The sequence below is a fragment of the Sceloporus undulatus genome, chromosome 6 (assembly GCF_019175285.1).
Source record: "Sceloporus undulatus isolate JIND9_A2432 ecotype Alabama chromosome 6, SceUnd_v1.1, whole genome shotgun sequence".
In the NCBI taxonomy this organism is placed as follows: Eukaryota; Metazoa; Chordata; class Lepidosauria; order Squamata; family Phrynosomatidae; genus Sceloporus; species Sceloporus undulatus.
Window position 1 is genome coordinate 106,596,687 of NC_056527.1, and position 19,955 is coordinate 106,616,641.

The following is a 19,955-nucleotide window of genomic DNA, read 5'->3' on the forward strand; positions in this document are numbered from 1 at the left end:
TCCGCCATCCCCCCGGACGGCCTCCTCCAATCCTGAGCCGTGGAGTGACGGAAAAGGTAACCAATAGAGATGGCGGAAGGCGGAGCCTAGGGTGAGAAGGACCTCCAATCCAAAGGCCTGAGCTGTGGAGTGACGGCGAAGGTGACCAATAGGGATGGCGGGAGGCGGGGCTTAGGGCTGGGTGGGTGAATGAGAAGGTGCGGACGGAGAGGAAGAAGCTGTGAGTAGTGGATCCCAGCGGAGCGCCTTCTCCTCCTCGGGGCTCCCGCTCTGCTCCTCCCAGAAATGGGTCTCGCAATGGGCTGAGCCTCCCGGGCTTCCCCTTCTCCTCCGTCCGTTCCCACGTTCAGGCGGGCGACACGTGTTTGGACAGGTCCTTCCCTCAGAGGTGAGTGAGTGCAGGGCGCTGGGGGAAAGGAGGAGCCAGGGGCCTAGGCTGGCCAGGGGCGCCTGCACTGGGACCACTGTGAGCCCTTGAGCTCCATCTCCTGGACCATTGGGGTTTCGGGTGCGTCTGCATTCAGTGCTGTCGCTCCCTCCTTCCGGTGGGACCCTGGGATCTCTAGCTTTAAAGCTCTCCAGCCCTTCTCTGCCGAAGACCAGATGCCACTCACAGCCCCAAAGGAGGACCAGGCTCCGCAAGGAAGAGGCAGGAGAGGAACAACTCAAAGCTAGAAGCACTCGTCCTTCCTAGCAGTGGCTGGAATGGAGGCTGTGTAGGACATGTCCTGGGAAAGGAGGACAGCTGGTCACTCTGGCCAAATTGTTGGCCACCAATCCCATGATTCTGCAGGATGGAGCCATGGCAGAGAAAGTGGCCCCAAACTGCTTTATTTCTGCAGTGTAGATGCACCCTCGGAGTCAGCGTGGCCTAGTGGTTTGAGTACGACGACTCTGGAGACCTGGGTTCGATTCCCCGCTCAGCCATGAAACCCATTGGATGCCCTTGACCAAGTCACACTCTCTCAGCCTCAGGGGAAGGCAATGGCAAAGCCCCATGAGAGGTTCACCTTAGGGTTGCCATAAGAGGGGAAAGACTTGAAGGCACGCAACAATAACAACAACAACACAATAACAGACACAGCCTTGAAAAGCCTGGAGTTCTGGGTCCTTTGGATCAGGAGAAGTGTAAAGGGACGGGTTGCAGGACAGCTTTGAGTTCAGGTGGGAGAATGTAGCACCTTTGAGACTCACTGAAAGAAAGAAGTTGGCAGCATGAGCTTTTGTAGACTTCAGTCTACTTCCTCAGATGCATTTGGGGCATTGGAGCTTTGCTCCGCTCTGGGCCCACAACAAACTCCAATTCCCCAAATGCATCTGAGGAAGTAGACTTTAGTCTATGAAAGCTCATGCTGCCAACTTCTTTCTTTCAGGGAGTCTCAAAGGTGCTACAAGATCTCTTTACATACTGATTCTACAGACTAACGCAGCTATATCTTTGAATGGTCCCTGACAGGTTTAGGATATGTGTTGCCGATCTGCAGGCATGGATCCTTTCCAATCAGGTCATGTAATGTACTTATTTGTTCTAGGATCAGGTAAGATAATGTGCCTCATCATCCTTAAAAAACATACCCTCGGAGCTGTGTGATACAAAGCCTTCCAAAGGCCACACAAAGATGTTTGTCACCCTTTGAGGCTGGCAAAATCCTCTTCAGGAGTGACAGGGCTATTTTTCTCCTCCTTTCTAACCCTCTTGAGAGATTCATAGTAGTTTGAAGAGACATTTAGCCTTCTCTGTTGGAGAGCTCTGGTGCCATAAAAAACTACAGTTCCCAGAATTCCCTAGCACTGAGCCAGAGCAGTTAAAGCGGTCTCAAACTGGATTATTTCTTCAGTGTGTTTTGGACTGAAGTCTAGACACAAAATTTGGGATGGAGGTTGAAACAATTTGCTTTTCTCTCCTAGATTCCTGAATTCTTAGTCCTCTCCTCTAATCCCAGATTTTCTGGCACTGTTTACTGGTTTTATTCACTGGGAGAAAATCCATTCTGCCCATAGTCAGAGGTTCTGAATCTGGGGTGAGATCCAAAGCACATCTGAGTACAATCGGGAGTAGGGACCGGAGAATGTGGCAGAGGTTAAAATAGGGTAAGCATTGCATTTTCTAGAAAGGCTCTTGAGTTGGACAGACAAACATCCATCAGGTATTTTGCACATGTTTTGAAAGAAGGCGGTGATCATCCCTGACAGAAATAATGGTTCAAAGGCTACTTCTTCCACAAACTGTTGCCAAAAATTATTAGTGCTTTGTTTCTTCACCCCTCAATAATAAATGCAGATTTTCCCACCCAGCTGTCATTTGATAGGATGTATGTTTGTTTGTTTGTTTGTTTGTTTATCATATTTGTTTGTATCCCACTCTTTTCCCAGGACTGGGACTCAGTTTACTGGGCTGTAAACTTCTTCTCAGAGATATTTTGCTACTCTTAACTTCACCCTGAATTCCTTACATACTTCACCTAAAGAGGAACATCTGATTTCACCACAATTTCCGTTTCAAGCACATAACTCTTCTGGTTTGTGTATTTTTAAAACTTCCTTTTACTCCTTGTGTCCCATAATGGTCCTTTCTTCTCTTTCTACACCTTTATGAAGAGCAAGTCTACACTTACCGTAAGATCCAGGTGGGTCCCTGGTTTTCCAGATTCTCAGCAACCCTGGACTCCTCTCCACTATTATATTATATTTATATCCTATTACTGAGGATGTCGAGGCAAATCACAGGAAACTGGGCTTCAGTGGGAACATGTTCCCACATTCTGAGTTTGCTTTGTAGTAAAACAGCAGTGCATAAGCCAGTTTCCTTGAATCATTTTCAGCCTCATAGAATCAGAGAGTAGGAAGAGGCCCCAAGGGCCAAGCAGTCCAACCCCCTGCCATGCAGGAACTCTCAATCAAAGCACCTCCAACAGATGGCCATCCAGCCTCTGTTTCAAAACCTCTAAAGGAGGGAACTCCACCACTCTCTAAGGAAATGTATTCCACTGTCAAACAACTCTTACTGTCAGGAAGTTCTTCCTAATGTTTAGGTGGAATCTGTTTTCCTGTAGTTTGAATCCATTGCTCCAGGTCCTGTTCTCTGGAGCAACAGAAAACATGCTCCATCCTCAATATGACATCCCCTCAGATACTTAAACAGTGCTATTATATCGCCTCTTAACCATCTCTCCTCCGGGCTAAACATACCTAGCTCCCTAAGTCTTTCCTCATAAGGCATAGTTTCCAGATCTTTCACCTTTTGACTTGTCCTCCTCTGGACACGTTTCAGCTTCTCAACATCCTTTTTGAATTGTGATGCCCAGAACTGGACACAGTATTACAGGTGAGGCCTGACCAAAGCAGAATAGAGTTGTGCCATTACTTCCCTTGATCTAGACACTATACTTCTATTGATGTAGCCTAGAATCACATTGGCCTTTTTAGTTGCCGCATCACACTGTTGATCCATGTTTAACTTGTGATCAGCTAGGACTCCTAGGGCCTGAAAAGACAGGCCAAAGTAAAGCTGCTTCGGGTCACTTTGGAGCTGTTTAAATGATGCATGTGTCCTAAGGACTGGAGCACAGCTTTGATGCAGCTTCTGGCCTCTTAAGATGTGTGTGTCATTTAAACAGCATACCTTCAAAGTGACCCGAAACAGCTTTATTTTGGCCTGTCTGTTCGGGCCTCTAGATCCCTTTCACATGTAGTCTTGTTAAGCCAGGTGTCCCCCATCCTATATTTATGCATTTCATTCTTTTTCTGCCTAAGTGCAGTACCTTACTAGCTTGGCCCAGCTTTCTAATCTATTCAAGTCATTTTGAATTTTGATCTTCTCCTCTGGGGTATTTGCTACTCCTCCTAATTTGATAAGCAGACTCTCTATTCCTTCATCCAAGTCATTGATAAAGATATTGAATAGCACTGGGCCCGGGACAGAACCCTATGACACCCTGCTAGTCACATGTCCAGGGTCTTGCACTTTATTTTCCTTGCCCGCCAAGTCATTCTAACCAGGGGATTCTGAGAGCCATAGTCCAAAATAACCCCTTTTTCTGTAAAAATCTAAAAATATATATTACATTTTGAATCCGGGAGTGAATGGCTGGGGTAGTGAGTGAGGCAGAGTACCCTGGTTTTCTTTTTGCAATGTGATCCATATGGGTAAGAAAATAAGGGTGGGGAGGGTGTGTATCAAGGTTTCTTTGAAGCCGTTCTATTTGCATGTGTCTGGCTGGCATCTTTAGAAAAGCACTTGCTTTTAATCTGCCCAAGGATTCCTACTTAAATATAGAAAGCACAGGGTGGGGAGTGTGATGAGGGATTAGGACAAGGACACTGGGATAAAGCAACTGGAAGGAAGCAAGTTTGTGCAAAGAGCGTAAAACTGGTCTGAGTGTGATCAGCTACATACTTTCCAGCTGGAGTGGGGAGGGCAAAGGAAAACAAGAAAACTCAGGCACAAGCTCTTGATTTTATACAACATATTTGATAGGTTGTATATTTTTAACTTGTTAGCCGCCCCGATTGTTCTCAGAGGGGCGGGATACAAATAATTTATCATCATCATCATCATCATCATCATCATCATCATCATCATCATATAATGATCAGATTTAATACCACTGCAATGCAATAATGCAGTCAAATGTTGTCACTCTTCTTATCTTAACCACCTAGAACAGAAATAGTTCAGAAAGGAGGAGCCTGAAATTTGCTGGTGCTGATGTGGTCATGCTCTTGCTTCTCATCTCTCCATTGTCTACAGCCTGGAACATGATGTAGGTGGAATGGAATGGTTGTGGGATGAAATTGGGGAAAGGCAAAGCCCAATGGAGCTGGCTGCTCAGGAGGAGGAGGAATGGTGACCCTATTTATCTTATTTTCTTATCCCTAAATCAATGGTTCTCAACCTTCCTAATGCCGCAACCCCTTAATATAGTTCCTCATGTTGTGGTGACCCCCAACCATAAAATTGCGGTGTCTCGGTTCCTAAGACCATCGGAAATATGTGTTTTCCGATGGTCTTAGGCGACCCCTGTAAAAGGGTTGTTTGACCCCCCAAAGGGGTTCCAACCCACAGGTTGAGAACCACTGTCCTAAATCTTTCTGTTTCTTATTCTTAAGGAGGGCAAAAATCAGAATGTGGAGGGAGACCTCAAAAGAACACAATGAGGACCTTGTGTGTGAGTGTCCATGATATAGATATGAGTGTACCTTGACATCTGGAAGCAGGGGAAATAATAGAGTGTCTAGACAGGTTATGGCGGGGGGAATAAAATACAGTATCCTTATTGTAGAGTTACTTTTTTGGACTAAATTCCCAGAATCCTATACTCGTTTATTTATTAAAATATTTTTCTCTCTCTCTCTGCTTTCAAGTCTTTCAACCCTAAGGTGAACCTATAATGGGGTTTTCTTGGCAAGATTTGTTCAGAGGAGGTTTGCCGTTGCCATTCCCTGAGGCTGAGAACATGTGACTTGCCCACGGTCACCCACTGGGTTCCATAATCGAACCCTGGTCTCCAGAGTTGTAGTCCAATACTCAAACTACTATGCCACACCTGCTCCAAAATATTTCTATTTCACCTTATATCAAAAAGATTTCAGGGCAGCTTACAAATAAAATTAAAATAAACAATTTAAAACAATAAGAAATAATTTAAATAAATTAAAAACATATTGAGAGCCAGATGTTAAGGTTTGAGCATAGGATTAGTTAGGCCTTGGAGACCAGGGTTCGCTTCCCTGCTCAACCATGGAAACCCACGAATAACCACACAGAGGCCCAGAAAACCTTAGGGTCACCATAAGTTGGAAACAGCTTGGAAGAATGCAACAATAACAACAACATAAAACATAGTAAACATAATTGACATGGTAAAACAGATTTGAAAGATAAAAACAGTTGAAAACTATCTACATTAGTATTTGAGAGAAATCAAGGAGGCCTAAAGGCTTCGATGAGTGATCACAATGGCTAGTATATTCTGGGCGTTGTAGCCAAAGAGAAATTTGCCTAATTATGGATATAACCTGGAAGACTGTCACTGCTGGAATGTGGAACAGGATTACTTCACACTATGACATTTTGTTGCAGCTCCCACTCATCATGACTAATAGATATTGGCTAATAATAGCTGTGGAGGATTGCTTGTTCTCCTCCAATTTCCTTTATCCCCTTTTTAAAGCTCCTTCAAGTACAAGGCAGTGAATTCCGTCCATTATACATTGAATGAAAAAGGATCCCCCCATCTGTCTTGAATCATATTATCCACTCATTTCACTGGGTGACCCCTAGCTATAACACTGAGCCCTGTGGCATGTTTTAGTAGAGCGAGTAGACCTGTTGAATCCATTAGCTCAAAGATTCCCAAACTTTGATTTTCCAGGTATTTGGGACTTCAATTCCCAGAAGCCCCAGCCACCATCCAGGAATCCTGGGATTTGAAGTCCAAAACACTTGGAGGATCAGTATTTGGGAATCGCTGCATCAGCTTTATATGCCTGTTGATATGCCGTTCAACAATTGATTGAATACTTCTATTCTCATTGGGTCTAGTGAACAAGATGCTAGCTTGAGTGATTATTACTGAGTCCCAGCATGCTTCTGCATTTTGGGTTCTGGTCCTTTGATACAAGCACCCAGATATCCTAGCTAAAGAAAATTCACAACTCCCAGAATGGGGCAGTTACAGACAATGAAATACAGGCCTTACAGCAGACTCTGTGCATGATACTCCTTTCTTGGGGCTGGGTGGATTTGTGGAGAAGAAAGGCAAAACTTGGAGAAGTTACTTTCCTGGATTTTGAATTTTAAGAGCCACAGGGTCGGGTGAATTCTGGGAGACATAGTCTTGACACTGCTACTTTAAACTTCAGGATCATGTTGCTGTTTAATGCCATGCTGCTCTCCCATGTCCTATTCCCACCCTACCTCTGTACACACAATTGGCTTGAAAAATCAGCTGGAGGTCCAGGGTCATATATCTGTCTGGTATTTCCAGTCTTTCTTGCTTTGATCTATGTAACTTTTTTGGACTGTTTATCTCTTGTTAGCTTGCCACAATGTCACCTGAAGAAATCATCTACTTGTCAGTGCTTCTCGTCTCCATCCCAATCGGTTTTTTCTTCAAAAAAGGGGGTAAGTACTAAAATTGGAGGATGAAACATTCACTTGTTATAGAAGGGACGCTATCATGAAGTTGAGATTTAGCAGTCAAGCTTGCTGTTGCTGCTTAGAGCTCAACTCAGAGCAAATCTGGGACCTTGCACAGTACAGTGGTCCCTCCATGTTTGCTGGAGTTAGGGATGAAGGAACCGTGTAAATGTGGAAAAACTGCAAATTAAAAAAAACAAAATAACTCTCTAGAAATCTCCAGTACAACTCTGTGACCAACATCTGCCAGAAGGTGATCATAGAATCATGCTGGAGGACCTACAAATGCCTAGAGAGGTGTTTTCTCTAGGAACTTCTAGGCTCTCCAGCATAACACTATGGTCAACTTCTGGCAGAGTTGTCCCTAGAGAGAATGTATTAATCAAAACTGCAAATAATCAAATCTGCAAAAGTCAAAGCTGCAGATGTGGAGGGCCAACTGTAATTGCAGAGAGAGGAGCATTTTGTTCCGGGTAGTTATTCTTATCACAGAGCTGGAGCAGCAGGAAAAATTGTAGCTGGTAGCAGTCTTCTTTCTGTGTACCTCTCAAAGTTAGACCCACTGTTAAGTGTCAAGAATTCCATTTAAGCTGAGTGGGGAGTGTTAAAAAAAGGAGAAAGTAGGGGACACAAAACATTATCTTATACCATATGTGGCTACTTTTCCATCACATCCAGGCTTGATTACTGTGATTATAGAGCTTGGAATAATTACTCTTTTCCTACTGCCACTCTCAAAATCTTTCAGGTAGTTGTGAGTTGCATTCTGAAAAAGTAACTTCCACGAGCTTTTGCTACCACTGAGGACATGTTCCATCCCATGACTTCTTTTGCTGCCATCTGCACTGCAGAATTAATGCAGTTTGACAGCACTTTTACTGTCATGACTCAGTGTTGTGGAATCCCGAGGTTTGAAATTTGCTGTGGCATCAGAGCTCTCTGACAGAGAAGGTTAAAAATATTGCAAAACCACAAATCCCAGAATTCCATAGCATTGAGCCATGGCAGTTAAAGCCATGTCAAACTGCATTATTTCTACCGTGCAGATGCTTCCTTTGTTGTGTGCCCAAGTGAAGCTCCCAAATCTTAAACTCATCATGTTTTTGACAGTGAGAAAACAAGTCCCTCTGCTTCTCCACAGGGCCAAAAGTCAAGCAATTTGGAGGAGCGGCTGCAGGCCTTGGGCTGACACTGGCCACCTGTCACATCCACACCCTCCACTCGCTCATCACAATCCTGGGAACATGGTTTATTATCAACATCTCACCAAGGTAAAGGAATGAAGCAGGAGAGAGTCTGGTCTGGCTGGCTAAAGCAGGGAAACGTTGTGAGCTCTGGGATCATGCAAAAGGCCAGGAAGCATTGTGAAAGGGAGGGTGGCATCTTGGCCTATTTGGAAGAAGAAACCATGTTCTGCAAAGAATTATAATAAATAAATAAAGTTTTTATTTTTATCCCGCTCCTTCCTGCGATCAGGGCGGCTTACAGCAAGGTTAAAAACAACAATACAATAAAACATCGTAAAATACAAGCATGTCACATCAATAAAATAACAGGCAAAAAAAGCCCCATAGCCCAACCTCTTGGCCACGGAAGAGGAGGGAGGCCCACAGGAACTTAATCGGGGAATGCCTGTTGGAACAGGAAGGTTTTCAAGTCCTTCCTGAATTGGGCCAGGGTGGTAGTCGAGCGGAGCTCAGTGGGCAGCGCATTCCAAAGGGCTGGGGCAGCACAAGGGGCCGCCGGGGGCGAGGGGGGAGAGAAGACTAGCGCAGAAGGGCAACAGGGTAAGTCGACTCAGTGATGATGCGGCCGAGAGCGGGCTAGAGGGGCGAGGCAGAATGAGGCGCCGGAGAGTCGGCATCAAGAAACCTGGGCCCAAGCCATTTAGGGCTTTATAGGTGATTACCAACCGCCTATATGAGAGCGCCGAAGCGGGAGGCAGCCAATGGAGACTTTTCACACGTGTTAATATGGTGGCCCTGAAACGCAGGGACCAGCCTGGCTGCCATGTTCTGCACCATTTGACATTCCGGGTTTGGTATAAGGGTTGCCCCATGTAGAGTACGTGGCAGAAATCCAATCTCGAGGTTACCAGAGCATGTACAACAGTTTCAGTCCCTGGGCCAGGTATGGACGCAGCTGGCGAATAAGCCAAAGCTGATGACATGTGCTCTGACCGTCGCGTTCACCTGAGCAGTCAGGTGAAGCGACGAATCAAGAAGCACTCCCAGCTGCGTACGGAGTCCTTCACAGGGAGCGGACCCCATTCAGGACAGGTGGAACCACCGCCATTCCTGGACCAGGGGAACCTATCACAAGTACCTCCGTTTTCTCTGGATTCAGCAAAAATGGAGTACTTGTGATAGGTTCCCCTGGTCCAGGAATGGCGGTGGTTCCACCTGTCCTGAATTATGAGTAGTTTGGGTTTCTGGAGATTGGGTTTCCTAGATATTCTAGCTGTGACATCTAAAGCAGGTATGGGCAGAAAATAGATCAGTATCGACAGGTAGATCATTGGGTGATTTGTGGTAGATTGGCAAAAATGAAAAAGATTACTTGAGTCTGCATGTCATGAATAGTTGCTCAGTATAAGGATCTCTTTTATCATTGTGTGTCAATGTTGTTGTTGAAATTCATGTTGGTTTATTTATTTGTTTGTTATTAACTGCTATCAAGTCAACTATGACATGGCAACCCTATGAATGAGAAACCTCCAAGTCACCCTATCATCCCTGCAGACTCAAGGCTGTGGCTTCCTTGATTATCTGCTGTATTTGGAATGTGGTCTCCCTCTTTTCCTACTGCCTTCTACCTTGCCAGGCATTATTGTCTTTTCTAGTGGGTCATGCCTTCTCATGATGTGCTCAAAGTACAACAATATCAATTTAGTCATCTTGGTTTCTAAGGAGAGTTCAGGCTTGATTTGTTGTAGGACCCACTTGTTTGCCTTTTTAGCAGTCCGGGGTATCCATAGAATGCTTCTGTTCTCCAGTACCACATTAACCCAACATAGCACAGTGGTTATGTTGCTTGGGGAATCCTGGGAGTTGTAGACCAAACCAGTGAAGTCCTGAAATGAAAATGGGACATTTAGTGCCAAGGTGTATGCATAGTAGGGTTGAAACTGAGAAACAATTAAAAATTCTCAGCCTTTTAATTTTATTTTTCCTACCCTGTACCAGGTCTTGCCACTATCTGACACTTGGATGGACCTTTTCCTATCTGCTCTTTTTCCGCACAGTGACCTTCTTTGACTTGCCAGAGCCAACCCCTTTCACCAATGCCGTGCAACTTCTGCTCACTCTCAAGGTAAATTGGTGCTGTTTGGTGGATGGGTTAAACAAGGGGTGGGCACAGCGTGGCTTTGGGGCCACATGTAGCCCTCTAAAGTTGTTTTTGTGGCCCTCAACCTTCCCAGATTCCCTGAATCATCTTTTTTCTGGCTCCTATGAAAGGAATGAATTGGAGAGGCAATTCACTGCTTGAATAGGTTGAAGCTTCCACTAAGGTTATCAGGTCAGGGCTGAGATTTTTGGGCCAAAACCTGAGAATAAGGGGTAGCTCCTGGTGATGGTATAGGTTGATATTGCAAAGAACAGTCTCTGGTAAACATGATACATTAAGCATCAACCACACTAGCTGAGTGTATACTATTCAAAGCACCAGATATAAAAATGAAGAAAATAAGCACACACACACTTTTCAAGCTAGTTTTTTCATTCTGAGATTCCTTCCGCTTGCCTCCAGATGGGGAAAAAGGGACCAGGCCCTGAGATCTTTTTAAATGTAGTGCATAGGGTTTCCAGACTGAAAACTGGAGAGGATTATCCTACCTTTAATGGTTGTGTGGTGTTGGTTATTACCTGGTTATATGATAAAGCCACAACCAACACTTGCTGAAAATGCTTCTTCTATCCAACCATTAGAGTATACAAAGGGATCTTGCAGCACCTTTGAAACTAACTGAAAGATAGAAGTTGATAGCATGAGCTTTCATAGGCTTGAGCCTACTTGCTCAGATGCATTTGGTGCAGTGGAAAGCCCAGGGACAGACCTATATAGCATTCTGTGTGTGAGAATGTCCATAAGAATATAAACCTTTGTTGGTGTGGAGATGAGATGGCAAGTTCAATTTTAATGATGGTCCATTGGGAAACAAGATAAGGCTATTGGCTAAAGCTACAATTAGTAGATAAGCATATGAATGAGTATTGGGATACCAAAAAGAAGATGTGATAAACTGAACAAAGAGAGCCGCCATGAAGGTGTGAGGTTAGCTAATGTTATAATGTGTGTAGTGAGCAAGGAAATAACCATTAAAGATACAAGGGCCCTTCAGTTTCCACCTCACCCCTATGTTCTCTAACATTTAAAAACAACTGTTTTGCTCTTCTGATTACATCTACTTTGGGTTCCCCCCCCTTCCTCCTCCTCCTGCTACTACTACCACTACTACTACTATTGTAGTAATTTTATTATTATTACTATTATTATTATTTTGATATTTTTGGCATAGAAGGCTCCAAGGACAGTGATTTGGGTCTTCTTGGTCTGTTGATGTTGCCGACCCCAGATTTAGAAAAGAGACTTTAGGAAGTCTGTTTCTCATGATGCATTTAATTTTGTTCCCCCAGATGGTGAGCTTAGCCAATGAAGTGCAAGAATTCACACAGGCGAAAAAACAGGAAGTGACATCATTTTCAAAGTCTTCTGTGATTGGTGTGATTCCCAAAATGCCTGGACTCGTGGAGATCCTGTGCTACAGTTATTGCTATGTGGGACTCATGACAGGTACCTGAGTTACCTCTCAGAAACTTGCAGTCAACAGGACAAGATGAAATATTGTCTATACACTGGTACCCCGGGTTACGAAATTAATTCGTTCCGCCGCCGCTTTCGTAACCCGGGATACTTCGTAAGCCGAATAGCCCATAGGCGCTAATGGGGAAAAAGCCGCGGCTGCGCCGCGGCTCCATTTAAAACAGCGCCGGGGTTTTTTCGTAACCCGAAAAAACCTTCGTAAGCCGAAACAATAAATCCCTATGGGATTTTTTCGTATCCCGAAAATTTCGTAACCTGGGTATTTCGTAACCCGGGGGACCAGTGTATTCCAAAACTCACATTGTGTACTTTGCCTTTGGTAGCCAAAGGGGCTGAAAGCCTTTTATTGCCTTTTTATTGAGGCTTCTGACTACATATACAGAAATTGATGACTGGAAACAAAGTATAGGTGAGGTTGTATCCACTCTGCAGAGGTTTGACACCACGTTAACTGCCATGGCTCAGTGCCATGGAATTCTGGGAATTGCAGTTTGTTGTGGCACCAGTGCAAAGATCTGGTGCCACAACAAATTACAGTTCCCAGAATTCCATAGCACTGAGCCATGGCAGTTAAAGTAGTGTCAAACTGGATTATTTCTGCATTGTGGATGCAGTCTAGAAGATCCTAGCATTGTTGCAGTTTACTTTTGAAGGAAAAAGAACCTCAGATGAGAACTGGTGAGCTGGAGGACCTACATATTCCTAGAGAGAACATTTTAATAAAATCTATGAATAATCAAATCCACAAAAGTAAAAGCTTCAAATGTGGAGGGACAAGTGTCATTTCTTTTTTTATTATTGTGTGTGTCTGGGGGGGTGGGGGTTGCCTGCTTCTAATAAAGTGGCAATTTACAGTTCAGGATCTTGTAGTGCCATTTGTAATGAAAACCCCCCACCAAAAACAAAAATCCCATCCCTTTAAAAACAGAATTTTGTTCGTTACTATTGTCTATTGTTGTCCATGAGTCTGATAACAGGTTGTACAATATGGAGAAAAGTAGGTAAGCTTTCAATATGCATCTGATTGTTGGAGCATGTCAGACAGGAGAAGGAAGCGTATTCTGCATATAAATGGAAGTGGCATCACCAAGAGATTCTCTCCATATGATACTGAGGATTGAATGTGCCTGTAAGAGAGAAGTTTGTCTCCTGGGTAATCATTTCCCAGGATGTACTTCTTCTGTAGACCTGAAGGGTCAAAACAGTGTCGTTGTATCACCGGATTCAGCCAGTAGGCATAGGACACCTAGTCTACTGAACACATGAGACTCTTATTACACATGCACCTAGGGCCCTTGGATCTGAATATCATTTTCTTGTATTCAGGTCCATTTTATCGTTACCGTACTCACCATGATTGGCTCAACCAGCCTGATTCTTCAGTCATCCCGAGCTGGCAACCACTGCTTTCCAGAGCAAAAATGATCCCCATTTTCGGGGTGTTTTTCCTGGTGGTCTCCCACTTCTTCCCTCTTAATTATGTCCGAAGCGATGCCTTCTACGAACGAGGGCTTCCTTTTCGCCTCTTCTACATGGTGCCCATCTTCTTCATCTTCCGCATGCGCTTCTATGTGGCCTGGTTGTGCGCTGAATGCGCCTGCATTGCAGCTGCCTTTGGTGCTTATCCAACTGCTGCCAAATCACGGTCAGGTGGAGGACCGACTGTAGAATATGAGCCACTTAGCAGGTGAGTCAAGAAGGCATTTGTCTTCTGGGATAAGCTTCCATTTCCAGTACAGATTTAGAGAACTGCATTTTGAGAATCCTACTGTACAGATGCTGATACTTTGTCAGTTCAAACGATTGTGGGTAGTTGAACATAAGCATGCATGCATGCACAAAATGCATTTTATATTTAAAATGTATGCAAATGCACATTTAACTTTGTTCACTTTGTGTAAACTGAATACAGCTGTACCTCAGTTAACAAAGTAGATGTGTTGCTGACATTACATCTTTTACAGAAAAGGAAGGAAAGGCTTTTTCATTCGCAAACATCATGCAATTACAAAATTGAATTTGTCCATTACTTTCTCTGCATATCTTGGTGGAAAGGACCATTTATAATATAAATGTAGGATGGTTTTTAGATACATAAGATTTAATACTACACTGTATTACAGAAGTTACAGTGCAGCTTTTACAGAACTCTGCAACTAAATGCCAACATTCTGTACTACTGGAAGCTTCCAGAAAACCTTTCAGGGGCAGCCTTAGATAGAATGCATTACATCTGTCAGTTCTGGACAATTAATGCTTTGTTTTCTTTCAAGCAGATCAGCTGATGGGGAAGCATCCACAATCACCTATGATTATGAAACAATCAAGAACATTGATCCACATGGCACAGATTTCTGTGTCAAGGTGAAGGATGGCATGCGCTATTGGAACATGAGTGTCCAGTGGTGGTTGGCACAATACATCTACAAAAGTGCACCTGTCCGGTCTTACGTCATGAAGTGAGTAACGTGGCACAAAAGGAGGAGGGAGTACATGAAAATTTAGGTTAGAGAGAAAATAATCAGATAGAGTGAGCTGAGAGGGTTGATATGGAGGTGAACTGTGAGTTTTTCGGATAATTTGGGTTGATATGACAGGTTCTTGTGGAACTAGATAAAAAGGTGAATTCTAAGACAGTAGTTGTATGAAGACAGACAATGCCTGAATCAGCTGGAGAAAGGCATAAATATTCACATAAGCTTTTTGAGGGAGAAGCTTCCATAAGTAAGCCAGTTATGATCCCAGAGTATTTTATGGCCAATTTGAATGGTAGGGTAAAGCACTCCAGGATAGATGCAGCAAGTGAGGTAGTTAGCAGGGAGGACTATAAAATGGTGTGGGTTGATGTGAGATGAAGACAATTATATACAGGTACTTTTGTTTTATGCAGAAGAAGGACTGTAAAAAGCTGGTGCTTATGGACTAAGACAGAAGGAACAAAATGATAGAAGTGTGGAAGATTACAAATGATAGTGGATATGGACATCCCAAGATATAGATGCGGACTTGGTTTGAAATGAATAGTGAAGGATTTTGTGAATTTAAAGAGTAGCGAAACCTGATAGCAACATTGGAGGCATCAGAGCTTGACAATGACTGTGAGGGAAACTGTGAAGGATTCTGGTAGGCTCTGCAAGGAGAGAACTCTCAGATTAACAGTGATAATATTGATGGATTTGTGGATCCATTGATGGATTGATTCCATGTTGCGTTTTTGTTTAACTTGGAGGTCCAATTGGCATCATCATTGGTTCCTTTATGGTGCCATCTTAAAACCTGGCTTGTTATTAAAATCTTTGGGGCGTAACTGTTCAAATCTACATGCACATAATTTTAGTTGTTTCAGCCTTTGAAGTTGCTTCAAAATCTTGCTCAAATCATTTTCTTGTTTTTAATTTGTAATTCTTTGTATTGTTTTACTTGTATGCCGCCCTGAGATAAAGAGTGGGATATTAATATTTTAACAACTAAAATAAGAATGGTTTCTTTTCAGGAGCGCCTGGACTATGCTCATCTCAGCCTACTGGCATGGGATTCATCCTGGCTATTACCTCAGCTTCCTTACCATTCCACTGTGCCTCGCAGCAGAGGGTGCCATGGAGAGTGGGCTCTTGAAACACCTCTCCTCTTCCGGACGTGTCTATGGTGACTGGGTGCAGTGGTTCCTGAAGATGAGGGCCTACGACTACATGTGCATGGGTTTTGTGCTGCTCACCTTTGAGGACACCGTTCGTTACTGGAGCTCCATCTATTATTGCATCCATGTAGTAGCTGTGGCATTCTTCCTTTTGGGAAAAGTGTTGGGCTTCAGGAGGGGGCAGGGCTCCCAGAAGGCCAAAGATGGAGCTGTGGAGAACCCCCAGCACTTTGAGTAACAAAGCCAAGACAAAGATGACACAAGCTTACGACTGATGGCACCAGAAAGGAACCAATCCTGATGCCAACTGGACCTCCAAGTTAAAGGAACACACAGCATGAAATAGAATAATAGATGGAGAGCCGTGATACAAGCGCTCCCACAGGCCCTGGAGGCCAGGGAAGAATTCAGTATAAGACTGTTTTTAAGTGTTTCACTATTAAATCTACAGCTGGAAAATCCAAGAATAGGAAACAGGAACTGAGCCTCAATATCCTCCCTTCTCCCTTGCACCCATGGAGCACTTAGGAATCATGGCATAAGCTGCTTTCTGTGAGAACTTACTTGACACTAGTGAGTCCTCAGGGGGAGAAATCTTAGAATTCTTATTATCTAATTGCTTTGCTTACTTTATTTTCTTTCTATCTTTCCTTGCCCTCCCAGAAAGCTTAGGAGCCCTGGTTCTTAGCATCTCTCTACTTTTCTTTTTCCAAGTTTCCATTTCCGTTTTTTAATTTTTAACCTAGCTCCAAACCTCAGCAGCTTTACTGAGGACAAGCTGAGTCCTTGCAATAATGAGTTGAGCTCACCTGCTTTCCAACACTCCGTTGTTTTCATAGGGTCTTTTGTAATGTCACACTTGTATCATTGAAAGCATGTGGTGGGTTTGGAAGGAGGATTTAGAGGTTTGCTACTGTGTGGTATATCAGCTGATCATGGCAGGGTGTAAAAATGTGTTGAAAGTCACAACCAGATCAAGTGTGTTTGGAGATACTTTTGCAGTATATTGTGCAAAAATTTGTGAGGCTCTTGCTTAGCCTAGAATCAGTGATACCTCAATATGGATGAGATTCTGAAAGGTAAAAAGGCACCTCCAGGCCTGGAACATGGAACTGCAAAAGAATGATATAAGAATCATGTTCTCCTAATTTGCTGAACAGTTACTAAGGAAAATGAAGTTCTCCATAGAAAAAGTGATATATTTAAATGCATCAATTTTCAATTACGAGGACCTGAATCAAGCCATGACGGTTGAGCTTTTGGCTGCAAATTACAGCTCTAAGACATACAAACTCTAAAAATACGTATTTGAAGATGTGAGTCTTGAAAACCTGGTTTTGCGCAAGGGCCATGCTAATCTTCTCTGTATCGTTCCAATTTTAGTATATGTGCTGCTGAAGCGAGCAAGGATAACATCTTTCTATTAAAAAAAATCTCTGAAACCCTGTGAAAATATTTTGTGGCCCAGGCTGATTCCTAACTGCAGAATAAAAAGTTTTATTAAGAAAATGGTTTTAATGCAATCAGTTCATTGTTTAATTCTGCAGAGGGCACTAAAGGATAAATCTCTGGGCTGGAAAATGGTGGTCTCTCAGTTCCACTTGCAAATAACTGGATTTCAATTGTCCAGCTATAAAACTAATAGCAATATGTAATCTGAAAATGGACTGGTATTGGCAGCAATGCCAGAATCCTTCCTTCAGCCTATAAATTACTTCTTTCCTCTGACTGTGCCAGAATTATATTGAATAGATGTGTGTGCTATTTTAAATTATATTCTCAGTTTCTTTGCTGGGACATATTTTGGATAGGAAACTTTTTGCCCTACCAACAGTTTGGACTACAACTCCTATGATCCCTTATCATTGGCCAAGCTGGCTGGGGCTTCTGGGATCTGAAATCCACCACATCAAAGAGAGTCAAGGTTTCTCCACTCCAAGCTATGGGCTGCTTCAACGCATTTGTTCATTCACAATACCTCATTTGTCTAAATATATACTCAAGAATGTAGTGTGTGGAAATGGTAAAACAGAAGTACAGTCGGCCCTTCTTATACACAGATTTTTTTATACACGGATTCAAGCATACACAGTTTGAAAATATTCCAAAAAAGTATAAATTTACCTTGATGTTCCATTTTTTATTAGGGACACCATTTTGCTATGTCATTATACTTAATGGGACTTGAGCATACACGGATTTTGTTATACACGGGGGATCTTGGAACCAAACCCCAGCGTATAACAAGGATCCACTGTAATATCTTGTAAGAGATGCATGTTGGTGAGAGAAAACAGGCTGTGTATCCTTGCTGAATGGCAAACCTAAAATCAGTGCTATGTAATGTGTAAAACAGCTGAATGGTCATTTAAGCCAAAACAATCCTCCCCACATTCCCCATCTCATTCAAGAGGCAGCTATATCCATACTCTCCCAACATTTAACAGGTGAAAACCAGGACATGTGGTCAAGCAGCATCAATTGGGAAAAGTTATTAATGAGAAGAACTTTGGCTTTTCTCGGTTAACTGGGAGGGGGCAGACCTAGAGGCCATACAAAAACCCCTCTAGATCACAGGAATCCAGTGGGCTTCATAGCTCTCGTCCTTGATTTAAAGGCGAAGCAAACTCTCTGCATCACTGTCATTACTTACTGTCATTACTGTTTGTTGCCAAGTTACTGCCTTTGTTCATGGGGCAAGCTGTCCAAAGGAATAATTAATCCAGCCTTGCCCACTTACTTCCTTGTTCCTTGTTCCCTCTGATGAGAAGTATAAAGTGCGCAGAGCAAGAAATGTAACCTGCAGCCATGGCTGATAATTGGAAAAACCTTTCGAGGAACCGAGAAGGTCAAGCAGGTAGTATGGGATGATGGTTACCTTCTGGGATTTGCTGGTTTGATCTGGGACTGCTCCACCCCCAAAAGGCCTCCAGCGTTTCCAAAACTTTTTACATTAATAAGTTTCTTCTGATCAAGAGGGGAGGATATTATGCATCTTTGCAAACACACTCTTAGAAGTGAGGTGGGTGACCAGATGTTCTCCTTTTCTAGGAGATGCCCTCAACCTTCTGTCCAGGAGGAATGTCAAAATCTCATTTTTGAGCATGATTAAGAAGCATGAATTTACATTTCTTTAAGTGTTTTTAGCATTTTGTGGGCATGATGTCCTACATTTTTCTTGAACGTCTTACATTTTGTGGTGTGTTGTCGTTGGTGGTTAGCTCATTCTGCTCACCTTGTGGGTGACACTTAGAATAAAAGCCTATCCAAAAGCGAGGGATTCCATTTGAACCAGAAGTGAGACCAGCTTGCTGGCAGTTGAGACGAAAAAGATGAAAGAGTAACATTTAAATTGACTTACAGGAGAAAGCTGACAGGTCAGAGAACCTTCGGTTAATCTCATTAAAAATGATGGCATAAACCCACACTCCTCAAAGCGATGTGCTCCAGATGTGATGAACTACAGCTCCCATAATCATGTTGGATTGTATCCAACTCATCTGGAGAGCATCCAAATGAGGGAAACTAGGGTAAATCTTTCAGATCTCCTAAATGGGGCAGCCAAAGAACGTGATAGTGTTCATATAGGAACAAGTTACAATAATTTTAAAAGTGATCCAAAGAATTTTAAGTGGCGGGGGAAGTACACCAAAGAGGCAATTGGAAAAGAAAGGGTACATATATTTAGGTATATCCAGCACAAACTGAGGGATGTTAGGAATTTTAAAAAATATACAGTGAGAATGGCAGAAGCTTGATAAAGATAAAAAAGGATACATGGTCCCTTTGAGGAAAGGATGAGATATGTATGTAATAAACACCTTTTCTTCAAGTCAAATGGATTTATGGTTGAATCCCACTGATGGAGGCCAGAGCATGCAACAGTTGTTTTTTAGACTACAACTCCCAGAATCCCCCAGTGTCAGGATCTGACATGCTTGTTAATACTTTATGCTGTATCTGCTTTGGTTTATGATCCTGGAAGATGGGCTGTCTAATATTTTTGGTATTGGTGAGTGGAAGAAATGTTTATATTTTCTGGAGTTGGGAAACAAGCAAGGTTAGGATGAATTCCACTGAATTCCTAAAGGAGGGGGTAAGGAGTGATGATGCAGTTTTAATGTATGCATGTATTTCTGTTCTGATTGTAAGAATTCTATATGTTTAAATTGTAATTAGCCAATCAGGTATATTGAAGAAGCTTCTTTGTCTTGAATAATATAAAAAGAGCCATTTTGTCTTGTTCGGGGTTCTCAGCTTTTGGAACTTGAATTCCACTGAGTTCAATGTTTTCCTTTGTTGACAACTGGAAATAAACTTATGGATTTTCAATTACTAGGTCCTCTTGCGAAT

At 43.0% G+C, this 19,955-nt stretch overlaps 2 protein-coding genes and 1 non-coding gene across 5 annotated transcripts in view; 2 read left to right on the forward strand and 1 right to left on the reverse strand.

The window, feature by feature from the left end:
• Nucleotides 1–192: 192 nt before the first annotated feature.
• Nucleotides 193–17,111, forward strand: MBOAT7 (membrane bound O-acyltransferase domain containing 7). Of its 2 annotated transcripts, none has more exons than XM_042476259.1 (8): nt 193–388; nt 7,042–7,126; nt 8,283–8,412; nt 10,327–10,453; nt 11,779–11,935; nt 13,292–13,652; nt 14,239–14,424; nt 15,459–17,111. In XM_042476259.1, exons 2-8 carry the CDS (start codon nt 7,051–7,053, stop codon nt 15,838–15,840), a joined length of 1,419 nt encoding a protein of 472 aa, XP_042332193.1. In that variant the 5' UTR covers nt 193–388; nt 7,042–7,050; the 3' UTR covers nt 15,841–17,111. The 2 variants fall into 2 exon arrangements, with proteins under 2 accessions (XP_042332193.1, XP_042332194.1); XM_042476260.1 differs by having other exon boundaries at nt 14,242–14,424.
• LOC121935843 lies at nt 16,899–17,009 on the reverse strand. The gene has a single exon (XR_006104867.1). It is a non-coding gene; the product is annotated as a U6 spliceosomal RNA (small nuclear RNA).
• A 709-nt stretch (nt 17,112–17,820) lies between the features above and the next one.
• Nucleotides 17,821–19,955, forward strand: part of TMC4 (transmembrane channel like 4) — a 19,109-nt gene continuing 16,974 nt past the window's right edge. For both annotated transcript variants that reach the window (XR_006104510.1, XM_042472821.1), the window contains exon 1: nt 17,821–18,459. Coding sequence is in view for 1 of the 2 variants with exons in the window: in XM_042472821.1 (XP_042328755.1) it covers nt 18,411–18,459 (49 nt within the window). In the remaining variant the exon portion in view is untranslated. The remainder of the gene's footprint in view (nt 18,460–19,955) is intronic.